This window comes from Pseudorca crassidens, chromosome 11 (genome assembly GCF_039906515.1).
Source record: "Pseudorca crassidens isolate mPseCra1 chromosome 11, mPseCra1.hap1, whole genome shotgun sequence".
Lineage (NCBI taxonomy): Eukaryota > Metazoa > Chordata > Mammalia > Artiodactyla > Delphinidae > Pseudorca > Pseudorca crassidens.
Genome location: NC_090306.1, coordinates 69,394,826 through 69,411,487, shown reverse-complemented (window position 1 = coordinate 69,411,487; position 16,662 = coordinate 69,394,826). Strand labels below are relative to the sequence as shown.

At 37.4% G+C, this 16,662-nt stretch overlaps 1 protein-coding gene across 15 annotated transcripts in view; it reads left to right on the top strand.

Moving 5' to 3' along the window:
• Positions 1-8,490: 8,490 nt before the first annotated feature.
• PPFIA2 (PTPRF interacting protein alpha 2) overlaps positions 8,491-16,662 on the top strand; it is a 476,082-nt gene continuing 467,910 nt past the window's right edge. For 6 of the 15 annotated variants that reach the window (XM_067697457.1, XM_067697454.1, XM_067697449.1 and 3 more), the window contains exons 1-2: positions 8,497-9,352; positions 14,851-15,101. In XM_067697457.1, the coding sequence (XP_067553558.1) occupies positions 14,853-15,101 (249 nt within the window). In that variant the 5' untranslated portion in view covers positions 8,497-9,352; positions 14,851-14,852. Of the gene's footprint in view, positions 9,353-14,850; positions 15,102-16,662 lie in introns of all 15 variants that reach the window. The other 9 variants (XM_067697456.1, XM_067697448.1, XM_067697445.1 and 6 more) reach the window with 3 other exon arrangements.

Here is a 16,662-nt window from a genome sequence, read left to right as displayed (position 1 = left end):
GGGAGGGAGATGCAAGAGGGAAGAGATATGGGAACATATGTATATGTATAACTGATTCACTTTATTATAAAGCAGAAACTAACACACCATTGTAAAGCAATTATACTCCAATAAGATGTAAAAAAACAAAAACAAAAACAAAAAACAAAACAAAACAAAACAAAAACATGATCAAAAGTGAATTCATTCTGTTTTCACTGAAATGCACTCCTGCCTGCTTCGTATCCCACTGAAGGATGGTTCAATCTTCATATCTTACCTATTGCTTTCTTTCTTAGTTCCCAATTTTTTATCCTGTCCTTTCCAAAATATGCCTTAACTTTTCTTGATTTAAAACTTTCCTAGGCTTCCTATTCGCCTCAATAAATTTTAAGCTCTAACAAGATTTACATGTTCTTTCACATATGGTGCTTAGATTTTCATTCTTTTCTTTCAGTCTATCTCTACACAGTAGCCAAATGGGCACTTTTCCCTCTTTCCTATGCAAGCTATAGACTATCTGCCTCTGGTTATTTGCCCTTGCTGTTACATTTTCACACTATTTTTTCACAGACTTATTTAGAAAACACTTCTCATCCTCAGCTCTGATCTCCCATAAGTAGATTAGATGGTTCTTTTCTGTGCTCCTATATCACCTCCATTATATCTCTTGTCATATTGTGTGACTTCTGACTCCCTACACAGCTGGTTCCTAGATGATGCACGGACACCTAAAATTATGAATAAAACACTTATTTACAAATGTATAATATTATAAAATAAGTTTCAATACCCAAAGACCCATTTTACAACTCCAAAACTCTAAAATTCACTGGGAAATTAAATGAAAATAAAACACTGATATACACCACAACAAATATTTACTAACCATGTTAAAATGATTACTAAAATAAATTTAATTATATAATGTGCCAGTTTACATAATTTGAAGATTACTCAAAGGATCCTAATGGGACTTTAATACCAGCTTGCCAGGAGTCCAGTTATGGTTTCCCTATACAAACCTAACCTGGACCCAGTTACAGTTTGGCATTATTTGATGATAGTTGTCTGCCACACCATACATATCTGTGAGATGATTTTGCATTCTGTGGCTGAATAAGATTTCAGAGAACATCCAGTAGGCTGGCACTTGGTTAGTATCAGGGTTTTTTGTTGTTGTTGCTGTTTTTTGTTTCTTTGTTTTTTTTGTGAGCCGAATCCAGAGAGATAACACCAGAAAAAATACTTGGGGTTATAATGGACCCAAAATTTCCCTTCCCAAGATAAAGTGTCATATGGAACATCACCTTGAGGCAATGGGAGCCTCAAAGTACATTACCAGCAATGTATATCAGAGGTCATGGAATTGAAAAGCTCACAAAACAAATGAAAATAGTCAAATCACTCATTTTATCAAGTCTGTTAAAAACACAAAGAAACAAGGGAAAAGAGATAAGATATGTTAACACTGATGGGATAAGGTGCAGTGGGGAAGGATCACACTATCTGAATGATGGGGCAATGTATGTTCAAATGTCCTGTTCCTCTTTCTGCCATATCAACCGTCCTCACTGATGATGTGGTTACAAAGGCCAGAGTTAAAGTTTGAGCTGGGGGTAAAAAGGCAGAAGATGCTCTGGGTAAATGACACACACTTGTTCTACTAGAGAGATGCAGGGACAAATACACCTGGCCAATATTCTAGCTCTCCTATTAGCTATGGATTTTATATGTGTTACTTGGGCAGAAGGCATATAGGGTGATAACTGAAGTCACCAATGGGTGGCCAAATAAAGACTTCATGAATGATAATTTTCATGTGTATCTTGTGTATCCTGAATACTTAGAGACTCTTGTATATTTGTTCTTACATATATTTACATATTATAAATATATGGTACCCAGATGTTTCATGAGCATTAAGTATCTCTGATCTTTCCATCTTATTCTGTCTATTGTTTATTTTATACTTAGCAATTCCCATGAATTCTGCCCATGTCTAACAAACATTTTACTTACCAGTTACTAATCTATTCTTAAAACATTTTATATGTAAAACATCTGCCTACATATTGCAAACCACAAATTTATTCATCTAATATAACTGAATAGTTTTAATAGCAACTGTACATCTCACAAAGGTAGATGGTGTGGTTGACTGTATTTGCCAAAAATGGCTTCAAGAATACTCTTCTTACCATGTGATTTTGATGCTTCTCCCATTGAGAGGTGGGGGTCTATATTTCTTCCCCATGAAACCAAGTTGGCTTGTGACTGTCATCCAATAATAGAGTTATGGTGGAATTGACACTATGTGACCTTAAAAGCTAGGTCATAAAAAGTGAAGGAGCTTCTGCCTTGTTCACTACTTCTTTTGACTTTGGTGTGATATCTGACTGCCCTTAGGCTGCCATGTTGTGAGGAAGCCCAAATCATTCTATTTAGCAATATTACAAAAAGAAGCCATGGGATTAGAGAGAGAAAAAGAGATCTCCCCTGTCAGCCCCAGCTGCTTTAGCTGCCTACACCTCCCCTCTTCCAGATCTAGCCACCATCACACTACAACCACATGAGGAATTCCAAGCCAGAACTACCCATGTGAGCACTTTCCAAATTCCTGACCAACTGATACCACAATAAATAAGAAAATGACTGTTGTTTTAAGTTACTAAGTGGTGGAATAATTTTTCACTCAGTAATAAATACCAAAACACTTGCCATTTCCCCACATGGTCTTGAACTCCCTTCCACATCTCACCCTCCATATTCATGGGCTATGAACTTGAGTCCACCCGATTTAAGACTGAGCAGAATATAAGACTCAATTGCTAAAGACATTACACATAACTGTCATTTTGAAGAGCATTTTCTACATGACTTCAACTATCTAGGACTTATTATTAAATTATTCATAGTATTGAAGACGCTGCCTTCTATTCATATTCTTTCTAAAGCATACATTTGTATTCTTCATTGCTCTGTGAATCTTTAAACTATCTAAAATGAGGATTACCCATATCAGTTATTTTCATCATTTAATTTACTATCCATAACTGCTTGCACATGTCTTTAAATGGTGAACACTAAGGAAAAGCTCATTTTCACATTGGTGATTATTTTTTCCCATGATTTCTCATCCAAAGAACAGCAGTGATCACTGATCTCAACTTCATGCAGTTTATTTGTGTTACCAATTGATTCAAAGAAATAATTGGATTAGTATCATTGATACCAATGATCAAAGTAGATAGGTAATCATAAATAAGTCTGAATCAAGTTCTGGAAGATTTATATTTAATAGGAAAAGTCAAAAAGTAGATATCAAAAGTCAAGCTGTACCTGCCTAGTTTCTTCAGGTACTTGAGCTAGAAAACCCAGGAATTAGTATTACTGAGTACTCATCTGTAAGATTGGAGTTATATTAAAACTCCCAGCATAAAATTCCATGATTCTTTAATTCCAAAGCATAGCTCTCTGAATTGGAGTAGAAGCAAAAATTAAAATCTTTATTATGGGGCTTCGTGTTAGAATAAATCTCCTCTCTAGATAAAAACAACTGCTAAATATATTTAGAATATTTCTTTAATATTTTACCTCATAGTAGTCTAAAGAGGAATATAGATTTTTCCCATGAAATATTATTTTTCCCTTAAAAAGGAGAAAAAGTTACTTCATAAGGCATCACTGTTCTAATTTTGTTTTCAGTGCCCTCATATTGCTCTTAGATTTGATGTTAGACACTGAATGATGCATAATAAAATTCTCTGAAACTTGTCTTCTCTTATTACACTTTGACTTCAAAAAATAACTAAGTTTTTGCTCCTCTAGAACACTAAGATTCCTTAGTTATAAATTGAAATCCCTGCGACTACTTGTCAAATTGCTACATATTACAGTAATCTCATATAAATGCATAGATAAAGGCTGATTAATGTAGCCTTTTACAAAATTTATCTTGTGAGAAATGATACTTATACATTTGTGTGGAAGCACAAGAATCAGCAACTATGTGCTTATATAACTTTCATATTCTACAGTCTGCTTTTTTAGACAGGTAAAAAGAATAATGTGTAGCATAAATGCAACAAGTTACATGAAACCTATATAATAAACAATGCTTACTATCTGTGACAGAATTGGGTACTAATTGTATGACCATTGATTCCAATTAATTGCATTTATTTTTTTAAACGTACACATAACAGAAAGTTTAAACATATTGTCTACATACTTTTTATTTCCACTATCACTTTCACAAACAGTATGTGACAGAAACTGGATGAGTTTTTACCAACATCCTCTTTATTCTTCTTCTGGCCTTAAGGCTAGACTACTTTCCTAGGCTCTCTTGTAATTGGAATGCTGCCACGTGAGTTATTCTCACCAGTGGCATATGAGAAAAGTATGTTTCACTTCTGAACCAAGGATTTTAGAAGTGGGTATGCTGCTTCTCCCACCATCTGGGTTCAAAACCCAAGGAAATGGTAGAAATCAGACAAGAAAGGACTCTAAATTACTGCATGGAAAAAAGCAGCCCACTCACCAATTCTCATCTTGGAATATTGAAAAAGTAAAAAATAAATTTCAGTTGGCTTTGTGACCGATTATTTATGTGGGATTGTTTTGTTGCCTGCTCTAAATAATACAGTGTAATAATATTACATGGCCTAATTTTTTTTTTTTTGTGGTACGCGGGCCTCTCACTGCTGTGGCCTCTCCCGTTGCGGAGCACAGGCTCCGGACGCGCAGGCTCCGGAGGCGCAGGCTCGGCGGCCATGGCTCACAGGCCCAGCCGCTCCGCGGCATGTGGGATCCTCCCGGACCGGGGCACGAACCCATGTCCCCTACATCGGTAGGCGGACTCTCAACCACTGCGCCACCAGGGAAGCCCCACATGGCCTAATTTTTTAATGGAAATAAAATAAATTTCATGTTCCCACAAAACTATAGGTAGATAAAATTATGATGGGAGTTATTAAATTATCTATTCAAACCCATCTTAAATTTTAAATTCAACAGTAAGCACAATGTCAGTAAGCATAATAAGAAAATGTAATTTGTTTCAATAATGTTACCATTAATAACAGAATATGAATAATCCTCATAACAGTTAATAAAACTGTTGTGAATATAGGCAAAATATTTTCATAAACGGTTAACTCTATAGCTGAAATGAGGTGACATTGAAAGTAAAATGTCTATTACAACTATAAATATTTGCTTTATTTTGCTTCAAAATTATACTTGCACTTAAAAGGCAACTTACTGACACTTACTGAATCTTTATTACTGTCATGGTCCATACTTAATTACTCAGTTTCTTTGGCATCTGATCTTAGTACACTTTACCTTGACATAAAAAATCGTCCTTGGTTTAAATAGAACAGTGCTTTTTATTATTATTACTGTATTATGTTACTAATATACCATGTGATATTCAGAATATCTAAAGAGATGGAAGGGCTGGCCACCATAGTAAAAATGAGAGTAGTTGTATGACATGCTCCCCTTAAAAGAGCATATAGACAAAAAGACCACATTTGAAATAAAATGTGCACATTTTATTTCAAATTTATTTATTTATTTATTTATTTACTGCATGGAAATATATTTATTTCAAATATAAAAAGAATTAGTAGGTGTGCCTACTGATACCTCTATGGATTAAATTTTTTCATTGATGTTAGGCACTAAAACTAATAAAAGAGGTGGGTTCCACTACCTCTGCCTAAACCTAGATGACTTTTTAGAAGATAAGCATATTTCATCTTTTTTTTTTAATGGGAGTATAGCTGCTTTACAATGTTGTGTTAGTTTCTGCTGTACAGCAAAGTGAATCAGCCACACGTATACATGTATCCCCTCTTCCTGGATTTCCTTCCCATTTAGGTCACCATAGAGCAGTGAGTAGAGTTCTCTGTGCTATACAGTCTGTTCTAGCATATTTCATCTTAATCATTGATCCTTGGCTATCAAAAATCATTAGCAGTAGAAGATAACCTCAGCATAATAATTCGTTTTATATTTGTTTGGGAGACCTTTTTGCCTTAACTGCAAAATATCAGTTGTTTTCTTGTTCTGTACTTATTTTGTTCCCAAATTTCTTCAGATTTATTTATTTAGTGTTCTCAAAGTGGGATTCCTGACCTAACAGTATCCTATTACCTGGGAACTTACTAGAAATGCAAATTCTCTGGCCATATCACAGACTTACTGAATCTGAAACTCTAGGCATGGGGCCCAGAAATCTGTGCTGTAACAAGCCCTCTAGAGATTCTCTTGCTTACTAAACTTGAGATCCACTAAACTAGAAGAACTGGTGTAGGGGATGACTACATTGCCTAAACATTACTTACACTCTTTGCAGTGGTGTTAAGGGTGAGAATGTGAGAACACATAGTTTCTAAGCAGAGAATGACCATTAAGAATATTTCTTCTTACTAAAATACTCTTTACTCCATGACTGTTTCCTGCCATCCATTATCAAACTGTTCCTTTCTGTGATATCAACTCTCAGGTAGCTTTTAACTCTGTGTGTCAATTATATGTGGGTATTATATTTAGAATTAATATTTCTATTTGATATATGAATAGGAGTCAGGCAAATCAAGACTTTCCTTGGAAATACTAACAACATTTGAGGCTGTACTTGGCAAATGTTGATTACCAAGGAAATTAGAACCAAGGTTTAATAAGGAAGGAAATCTTGTACAAAGAGATATTTCAACTGTCTTTAAAAATAAGGTTTCTGAGGTTTAAAGAACATTTTATGTCTTCTGGGGAATTCCAGAGAGTGAAAGTTATGAGTACTGATATATGATTAGTATGATAAAGCTATTATTAAATTAGATCTATATGAAAATGGACTGGGATGCCTCGTGACTTAACGAGTTTTCCTGTGGTTAAAAGTATTTAAGTCGGGCTTCCCTGGTGGCGCAGTGGTTGAGAGTCCGCCTGCTGACGTAGGGTATGCGGGTTCCTGCCCCGGTCCGGGAGGATCCCACATGCCGTGGAGCGACTGGGCCCGTGAGCCATGGACACTAAGCCTGCACGTCTGGAGCCTGTGCTCCTCAATGGGAGAGGCCACAACAGTGAGAGGCCCGCGTACCGGAAAAAAAAAAAAAAGAGTATTTAAGTCAACATCAAATGGTAGCTTACTTGGGTGATCTAGATACTTGTTATGCAAAGTGTGGTTTCATTTGGTAGTTGTTATAGGTGCAGAATCTCAGGGTCCACCCCAGTCCTAGTGAATCAAAATCAACAATATAACAAGATCCATGGGTGATCTATATGCACATTATGTTTGAGAGATAGTGCTCCAGTTGACATCTAATGAATCTTTATATTACTCTTATACTTAATTTAAATATGTTTATGTTGTGATGCAGAATTTGAATAACAGTCTAGAAGAGATGGGGGTAAATATGTGAGCTTGAGCTCACATTCTACTGTGAGGTCATTAACTTAATTAAATGCTGCCCCCAAAATAAAATAGTCTGTTTCCTGAATACTGAACTTAATGTAAGTGAGCTGGTGTTTGAATACTATTTCTATAGTTAGCTTTGAACTATTTGTTTTACACAAAAGTGAAACATACCTTTTGGGTTTATTGCACTACCTCATGAGGATATTTGTACTAACTTCCAAATTATACTCAATGTTGAACTCTTCTCCCAATTCCTTCTTGCATACCATCTTCCTTTTCACTAAAACTAGGATGTCTTAATTTCCCTTACTGAAACCTTTCCTTTTTGCTTAGAGTAGGTAGTTGTTTTGTCTTCTGCTTCTTCCCTATTCCTGATGGGTCTATATGAATGGGCAGCAGAGGCAGAAAGAAAGGAGAATACCTCAAGTGGTGTATAGGAATGGGGGAACTGGAAAAGATCAAGGGAGCAGACTTTGCTCAAAGCTGAAATTTACTCGGGCAAGGAGTACTTAACATACAGTTCTCATTGCCAAAGCAATGGATGGAAAAGAGCTGGAGAGGTAATGAGAAGTGACAGATTCCGCCACACCCTAGATTGACTCAGGTCTCTACAACCAAGACTTCCATGCCCTGGTCCTGGGAGAAGGAAGCCGCTTCAAGAAATGACAAGCACGGAAGGCCAGACAGCCAAAAGATCCCCAAGCCTGTTGCCGTCCCCAGCAGTGCGGGCCAACACACGCCTTCCTGTAGAGACCTTTGTGTGTGGGAAGCCCGGACGAGGAAGAACATACCCCCTTCTCACACCTGCCCATCCCCAGTTCTTGCTTTCACCGGGGGCACTGGGACCAGCGCCAGCCGGCAGCGGCTTTGGGGGAGTCGTGTGTATCCGCGAGCGCGTGTGCGTGAGGAGGAGAGCAAAGACGTGATTACTTCAGAATTTATTTAAGGGCCGGTGGAAACCACTGCAGCAGCTTCCAGGGGAAGCCCTAGTTTCAGAGGAAGAGGAGGTGGTGGCTGCCAAGGAGTGGGTGGGGGGGCGGGGGGTGGAGGGACAGAGGAGGAGGAGCGGCAGCGACAACAGCACAAGACTAGTAAGGAGAGAAGATGCTACAGCATCCGCACCGGCGCCCAGCAGGTTGCTTCTACGGGCCAGCTGATGCCAGCAAAGAGGCTTACAAAGAGGCTAGGAGGCGAAGCTGGGTGTAGGGGGGCTGGCTGCTTGCCTTTCTGCAGAAGAAACACCTCTTTTAGGTGAAATAAGACACCCTAGCTTGGAAATAGGCAGGGGGCCAGGAGGGGACCTGCCCTGCTTCTCGCGTCCCTGGGGACTCGCTTCCCTTTAGCTTTCCAACTCCTGGTGGTAGCCATAAACTCCAGAGGGGCTCCGGGTGGGTGACTGGGTGGAGAAATTCCCTTCCAGATAGTCCTCACACCTTTCCCCAAAGCTCAGGTTTCGGGGCCACACTCTGGGTGGCCCGGTGGCGGAGGGAGAGCAGCGTCGCTTGGTTCAGTTTCTACAAGTCAAACCCAGTCCCCACTTGCCGGCTTCCCGGGTCTCCAGCAGCACGCGGGGAGCTGCGGCTGTTCGGGCAATCGGGCCGCTGCTGCTTTAAGAGCCGCCTCCCCCTCTCCTCCCTTTGACAATGGTCTGAACCGAGCTCTGCTTCCCAAAGCAAAATTTGTAATATGCCATTTTTCCGATGGACGCTTCTCCTTTTGGCTGCTGACGGAGCCACGGAAAGATGCCGAGCTGCTGCCACGCCACCCAGCCGGGGCACGTTCCAGAGGACGCCGGGGCACCCGACTGTCTAAGCTACCTTTCTCCTCGCGTTGCTAGGGAAATGGTCCACGAGTGCCGGGTGTGAGCCTCCCCGCTCGTCAAGCCGGAGACTGCGGTTGTCAGTGATCAATTGAAGAAGCAGGACCCGAAATTACAGACATTAGGTACAGAAACTGTATTTGAGTTACACGGTTCCCCCCCGCCCCCGGCCCCGGCTTTATTTTTTTTACCCCTTCCCCCACCCACCACCACCACCACCCCGGCCCCACCCCGCCCCCAGGGAAGATGAGATGCAGATTCCCTCCTTGTCAATCACTGTTCCGTACCTCTTGCTTTCCACCCCCAACCTCTCCCTTCTCCTGTTTCTCTACCTTCTCCCTACTTGGATGTCTCCTGTTGGGCAGGATGAACAGTTTTGGTGCAGAAATCATGAAGTCAACTTCTTCAGGGTGGTGGCGGGGGTGGGGGGGGGTGTGGCTGAGAGAGAACTGTCCAGCCCGCCGTATGGTGTGTGCAGGGTCTTTGGCCAGCTCTAAATTAACTGGGGTAAAGAAAGTGCAAAATGCTTCCATTAAAGGGGTTAATAATATTTCCTGAGGACAGGGTACTTCAAAGAGTTAACTAGGAGGAGGAATATTCATGTAATGTAATCAGACAATGGCTAGGATTTCTCTCACCGAATTATTCCTTGTGGGTTAACTGAGGTGGAGATAGGTCAGTTCTTAAGACTAAATCTTTGCAGAAGAAACTGACTACAGAGAATAATTACATCTTTTTCTCTAGTAGGATCTAAATCCTAAAGATCTGTTTGAATAAAGTGATTCATTGACAGAAAAAAAGCCTTTTGTAGCACTGTCATATCTGAATAGGTACTGTTTGAACAGCACATATTGCTAAGAAACACACTGGATCTTGAAAGCCCTTGGGTAATGACTCCAGTGGGCATTCAAAACTTTTATTTTGAAATCTGAGGGATTTAGAAGACAGTCAAGGTTATGTGCTAAGAAAAAGGGAGTTGGTTTTCCTGGTATAAAATTCTTCAAGCTAAATTTAAGCACTGAGATAATTAAACCAGCTAGGTGTTTTGTTTTGTTTTGTTTCTTTTCACAACAAAATAATGTCTCTAACTAGACCTTGAAACTTTCAGTAATTTAATGAAAAGGGGCATCAACATCTAGAAGAGTATAACATAATCCATATATCAATTGACTGGGGAGGGGATGACAAAAAGACAAATATCAAAGCAAATTGTTAGTATGCCCTTTCTGGTTTTTCAGGAATTATGTGGTACACTGCAGTTTTTAATATTGAAAATGATTCTAAAAGTTAAAAGCGGTATATGAAATAGACTAGAGGTTGAATGACCATAGCCTTCTGTACTATGCAAGTTGCTTCAGATTTCATCCATTCTGTAAGAGGGTGTTTGACTCTTACATTGAATACAGATTTTTAATTGCTTTTAATACCTAAAAATGTGCATTTAGGAAATAAGTTGTACTATATTTTAAGGAATATACAACTATTTTGTAATTTATATTAGACAGAATCTCAAGATTCTGTTTTATTACAAGAAACTAAGCTAGCTCATGAAAGTGGCCTTATTTTTTGCAGACAAATTTTTTCCTTCTAATTTTGATAAGAAGACTTTAGATTTACTTATTTGGGTTGACTGTGAGGAAAAAGAAGCATGTATTCATCTTATTTCCTAAGTAACTTTTGCATAGCTTGATTTTTTTTTCAATTAAATTTGAAAAGTTTAGAGCACCCATTGGAATTAAACCTTTAGGCATGGAAGCAGAATGAATCATAAAGGTAAAATACTCTTTCTGCAAAGGTGAATGTTGGTCATTTTATAATAGAAAGAAATACTTGAATTTGCAATAGTCCTTTATTAATTAACAATCTGTTCTCAGTCAGGTATCCTATTGGACCCCTACAATGGGCTTGCTAAAATAAATGCTTGCATTATTATTCCTACTTTACAGAGGAGAAAACTGAAGTTTGGAGACATGAAGCGACTTGCTCTGGTTCACATGCCTTGGGAGTAAAATTGAATCAAGTTCTTTTGAGTGTAGATTTTCTAAATTCCATCATAGCATCTTTCAACTAACTAAATCAAAGAGCAACTTTTATACTGATCTAAGATCCTGAAGTTTGTGAATGTCTAATGTCTCACGGTGATGACGTTTGTTAGAATTAGGGTAGAATATTCAGAAGAAAACTGTAGCTGAGGTAATCACTACAGTTATGTTTTTCCTTGGAATTTAAAGTTGTTATAAGTAATTCAGAGTAGAGGCAGGCTAATAGCTTTCTTCAGGAAGGATATGATTTAAAATACAGTTTTGAAAATGTTTAACCTTAAATTTAAACCTTACAAGTGTTTTGGCACAGGTTGTCACTGTGCTACCATTTCCTCTCCCAGTATTTTGTTTTAACCTTAAATGTCAAAAAGAAACATTGGCTTCTTATAATGATTTCTCAGAATGACACAGCTGTTCAGTGTGTGGATTTTATGCATGGTATGTGAACTAATTGCTTTAAATATTTAAATGTGTTGGAACATTTTTTTTTTGTTTTCCAATTCCTTTTTAATTAATGTAAAGAAAATTTGTAACAGTTAGAAAAGAGTCTCATCTTTTCCACCTTTGTGATATTGTCTGAATGAAATTCAGGTTAAAAAAAAATCAAAAAATATATTTTCATCCATTAAGTGGTTAACAATAATATCAAATGTTTGAGTGTGAGTGTGTACATGTGTGTGTTGTGAGTCTGTGTTTAAATACATCCTATATATCTACTCTGCTCTACATTTTAGGGTGAATAAGAAATTGAACAATTCAAGTTCTGGTCTTCAGGGAGCCCAGTGTTTTGAATGATGAGCAATAATTCAAAGCATTACCTCAAATTGTTCTAAAATTTACCACCGCCTTAATTCTTTTGTATAGGCTATATACAAAATACTTTCCTTTATCTTTTAAAAAGTTTCTCCTGGTTTTCAGTGGGCCCTGACCAAATTATTCACAGATAATTGAATTCTCTCCTCAGTAACCCAATTTATATCAAGAATCATAAAAAATAATTAACTATTGAGCTGTTAAATCTTGATATTTTATTTGAAAATATCACCAGAAATACTTTCCCCAAGGACAGGAATATGTAGGCAGAAAAATGAATTGACAATGTATTATAAAACCAAAGAATGCTCCAGGATCAACAGCCAAACCAGCCTTTCTCCACATCAGACTTCTGCAAAACCAAGCTCTCTAATTAACAGCTCCTGGCCTCAGTACAACAACTAAAATTGAGATGGATTTGATTTTTTTAAAAAACATAAGATAGAAAAGAGAAAATAAGATAATTTCTGATTTTTAAAATGCTACACAACAGGTCAATGTTACATCTTAATGTCTGTGTTTTCTATTTTAAATAAATAATTTAAAAATATTCTGAACAGTTCATTTATTTTATGACTGACTCCTGATTAGCAGTTAGGATGTGAAGTTGCTACATTAGCTAATGTAATTTATGGCATCTGTTCTGTGGAATATTTGAAAGAGTGTTAGTTTGTATTGTTTGGATGGAAACCAGACAAAGCAGCTCACAGGAAACAAAGGAATAAGTGTAATTGGTAGTATAATAACCTAAACAAATTTATGCATCTCAGTCTATTTCATAAAGCATATGTCTAATTCAGTCAGAATCACTTGTCTACTCTGTGTAGACTACTGTAGGAATTCAGGAAGAGAGTATATAAAATTAATGGGTTGGCCAAAATGTTCGTTCGTTTTTTCCATAAGCTGGCTCTAGTAGCGATTAGTTATCTTTGACTTCATTCAAAACAATTTTGTTAGACTGTATGTGGCAGCTGTCATATTAGTGTGCATTTAAAAAAAACCTTATCAAAATTGGTGAATTTCTGTGTAGTCATTTTAATATTGAAGATGGAAGGAAAAAAAGCAACATTTTTGGCATATTATGCTTTATTATTTCAAGAAAGGTAAAAACGCAACCGATATGCAAAAAAAAAAAAGATTTGTGCAGTGTATGGAGAAGGTGCTGTGACTGACTGAACGTGTCAAAAGTGGTTTGCAAAGTTTTGTGCTGGAGGTTTCTCACTGGACGATGCACCACGGTCTGGTAGACCAGTTGAAGTTGATAGCGATCAAATCGAGTCATTAATTGAGAACAATCAACGTTATACCATGCAGGAGATAGCCGACATACTCAAAATATCCAAATCAAGCATCGAAAATCATTTTCACCAGCTTGGTTATGTTAATCACTTTGATGTTTGGGTTCCACATAAGTTAAGAAAACCTTCTTGACTGCATGCGATTCTCTACTTAAACGTAATGAAAATGTTCCGTTTTTAAAACAAATTATGACAGGCGATGAAAAGTGGATACTGTACAATAATGTGGAGCAGAAGAGACTGTGGGGTAAGTGAAATGAACCACCACCAACCACACCAAAGTCCAGTCTTCATCCAAAGAAGGTGATGTTGTGTATCTGGTGGGATTGGAAGGGAGTCCTCTATTATGAGCTTCTTCCAGAAAACCAAATGATTAATTCCAACAAGTACTGCTCCCAATTAGACCAACTGAAAGCAGCACTTGACGAAAAGAGTCCAGAATTAGTCAACAGACAACGCATAATCTTCCATCAGGATAATGCAAGACTGCATATTTCTTTGATGACCAGGCAAAAACTGTTACAGCTTGGCTGGGAAGTTCTGATTCATCCGCCGTATTCACCAGACATTGCACCTTCAGATTTCGATTTACTTAGGTCTTTACAAAATTCTCTTAATGGAAAAAATTTCAATTCCCTGGAAGACTGTAAAACACACCTGGAACAGTTCTTTGCTCAAAAAGATAAAATGTTTTGGGAAGATGGAATTATGAAGTTGCCTGAAAAATGGCAGAAGGTAGTGGTACAAAAGGGTAAATACGTTCAATAAAGTTCTTGTTGAAAATGAAAAATGTGTCTTTTATTTTTACTTAACAACTAAAGAAACTTTTTGGCCAATCCAATAATAAAATGGGAGGTGTAAAGTCAAGAAGCTTTAAGTTAGTTGTATGAAAAAAATTAATAAAATTAAAAAGTAAAAGCTAATTTTTATATAAAAAGAATACTCAATTATTTGGGGATTTTCTAAATGACAGAATGAACATTAATTCATTCAATTATTTAATACAAACATCATTTACTTCCCACCTGTTAAATGCCAAACACTATGCTTGCTGTTAACAACATAATAACGAATAAGGGTAAGATGGAGGTATTAGCTATAAGTGATTTGTAAACTTGCAGGGAAAGAAAGGTGATCAATTAATAAGCTTAGTAACATCTTATTATAAACTGAATTAGGTGGGGTTAATCATGAAAAAACTTTGAGAAGTAGGTTAAATCAAGCTGCGTTTTGTAGGTAGGAGATATTTAGACTGTCATGAAAAGAGAAAGCATGTTAGATGGAGGAAGTCAGTGAACCATATTTCATTGAGGTCAAAACTTTTAGCATCATTGGAATTGGGGAAGTGGGTAGAGGAGAAATAGACAATTAGGTTGATGAGTTGCAAAGAGTTTGGAGAGTTGAGGGTCAGGTGGGATTACTGGAAATCATTTTTTTACTAAGACTTCCCTCCCTTTTACTTTCTTTAAGCAATGATGTGTGAAGTGATGCCCACAATTAATGAGGACACCCCAATGAGCCAAAGGGGGTCCCAAAGCAGTGGCTCGGACTCAGACTCCCATTTTGAGCAGCTGATGGTGAATATGCTAGATGAAAGGGATCGTCTTCTAGACACCCTTCGGGAAACCCAAGAAAGCCTCTCACTTGCCCAGCAAAGACTGCAGGATGTCATCTATGACAGAGATTCGCTCCAGAGACAGCTCAATTCAGCCCTGCCACAGGTATGCCTCCTGGGAGCTTCTGTCCTTCCTACTGCAACTGAAAATGTGATAAGACTTAAATAAGCTTTGCTTTATTCCCATTCTTAAAATTACTTTTGCCCTTAGTAGATATGATATGCAAATTTTGGTGAGAAAAACTTAAGAATACATAATTAATTCACGTGCAACCTTGCCTCAAACAAAATTGTGGTACTTCGGTGGTGGGGGATTTGAAACATGAGTTCCCATCTGGTCTTTCTCTTGAAAATTTTATCTGTTTTTTTTGGTGGAGGTAGAAAATTACCTGTTGATCAGCTTTTAATTACAAGAATGTGGGAATAGCTTTCTCCTTCTTACTTTTTAAACACTATTATGACATTTGGAAATATGTATTTTACATTTTCAGTTATGTAGTCTGTCTTTGGAAATAATAGTACTCTGGAAGTCTGCTGTCCAATATTTTTTATTTGTCTTTCTTTAATAATGCCTGACACCTGCTTAAAATTCTTGAACTTATTGATGTATTACCCTCTCTTCTGAAAACAACATTTTGACCAGTTTCTTTTTTAAAAAAAATATATTTTGGAAATAGGAGAAAAGGCAAAAGTTCAGCTTTATTCTCACAAACTTAAAATTGTTAGATTTTAACAATTTTATTTTATAAGTAAATATTTATAAAATAATTATTTTATATGTACTATGTAATAACATGTTATATGCATTATGTATATGTAATAATAATATTACTATTATATGTAGTAATATTATAAAAAATAACTTTTTTTTTTTGTGGTACGCGGGCCTCTCACTGCCGCGGCCTCTCCCATTGTGGAGCACAGGCTCCGGAAGCGCAGGCTCAGCGGCCATGGCTCACGGGCCCAGCCGCTCCGCGGCATGTGTGATCTTCCCGGACTGGGGCACGAACCCATGTCCCCTGCATCGGCAGGCGGACTCTCAACCACTGTGCCACCAGGGAAGCCCCTTGAATTTTAATTATACTGGTGCACAATCTCTTATCTAAACCCCTTGTGTTTTAAAGTTTAGAGTTTCCCCAATTTTTGTATGTGTACAATGTATCCTATGGAACACTCCACTAGCCAGATTCTGGGAAGCACCCTATAATTATACACTTTCATATTTCTGAAGAGAATTCTATGAATATTCCTACTGTGTGGAAAATATAAAGACTATAAATGACCTCATGTTAGTAAGGTCTGGTTTTGCCACCAATCAAGTTTGCAATATACTTACAAATAAATATCAGTTTTCAGAGTATTTGAGTTTTGGAATTAAAGATTAGGGATTATGAGCCTGTACATTTAGATGGTTATAGTTCCAATCTCTTTTATAAATACTTTGACACATTTTTTCAATATTTATTTGTATTCTACTATTAGAAATATTTAATACCCCTAGCAATCCACAGGTCCTCAAAGATAGTGATGGTCCTGTCATTTGTTAAAGCAAGTATTTAATAACCTCATCTGTAACTTTAGGGCTATAAGTTTTTTGCAAGTAATAGAGGAATATAAAATTCTTCTTCAATTGGTATCTTTGAATCTTTTAAAATAGTTTGTGAGCA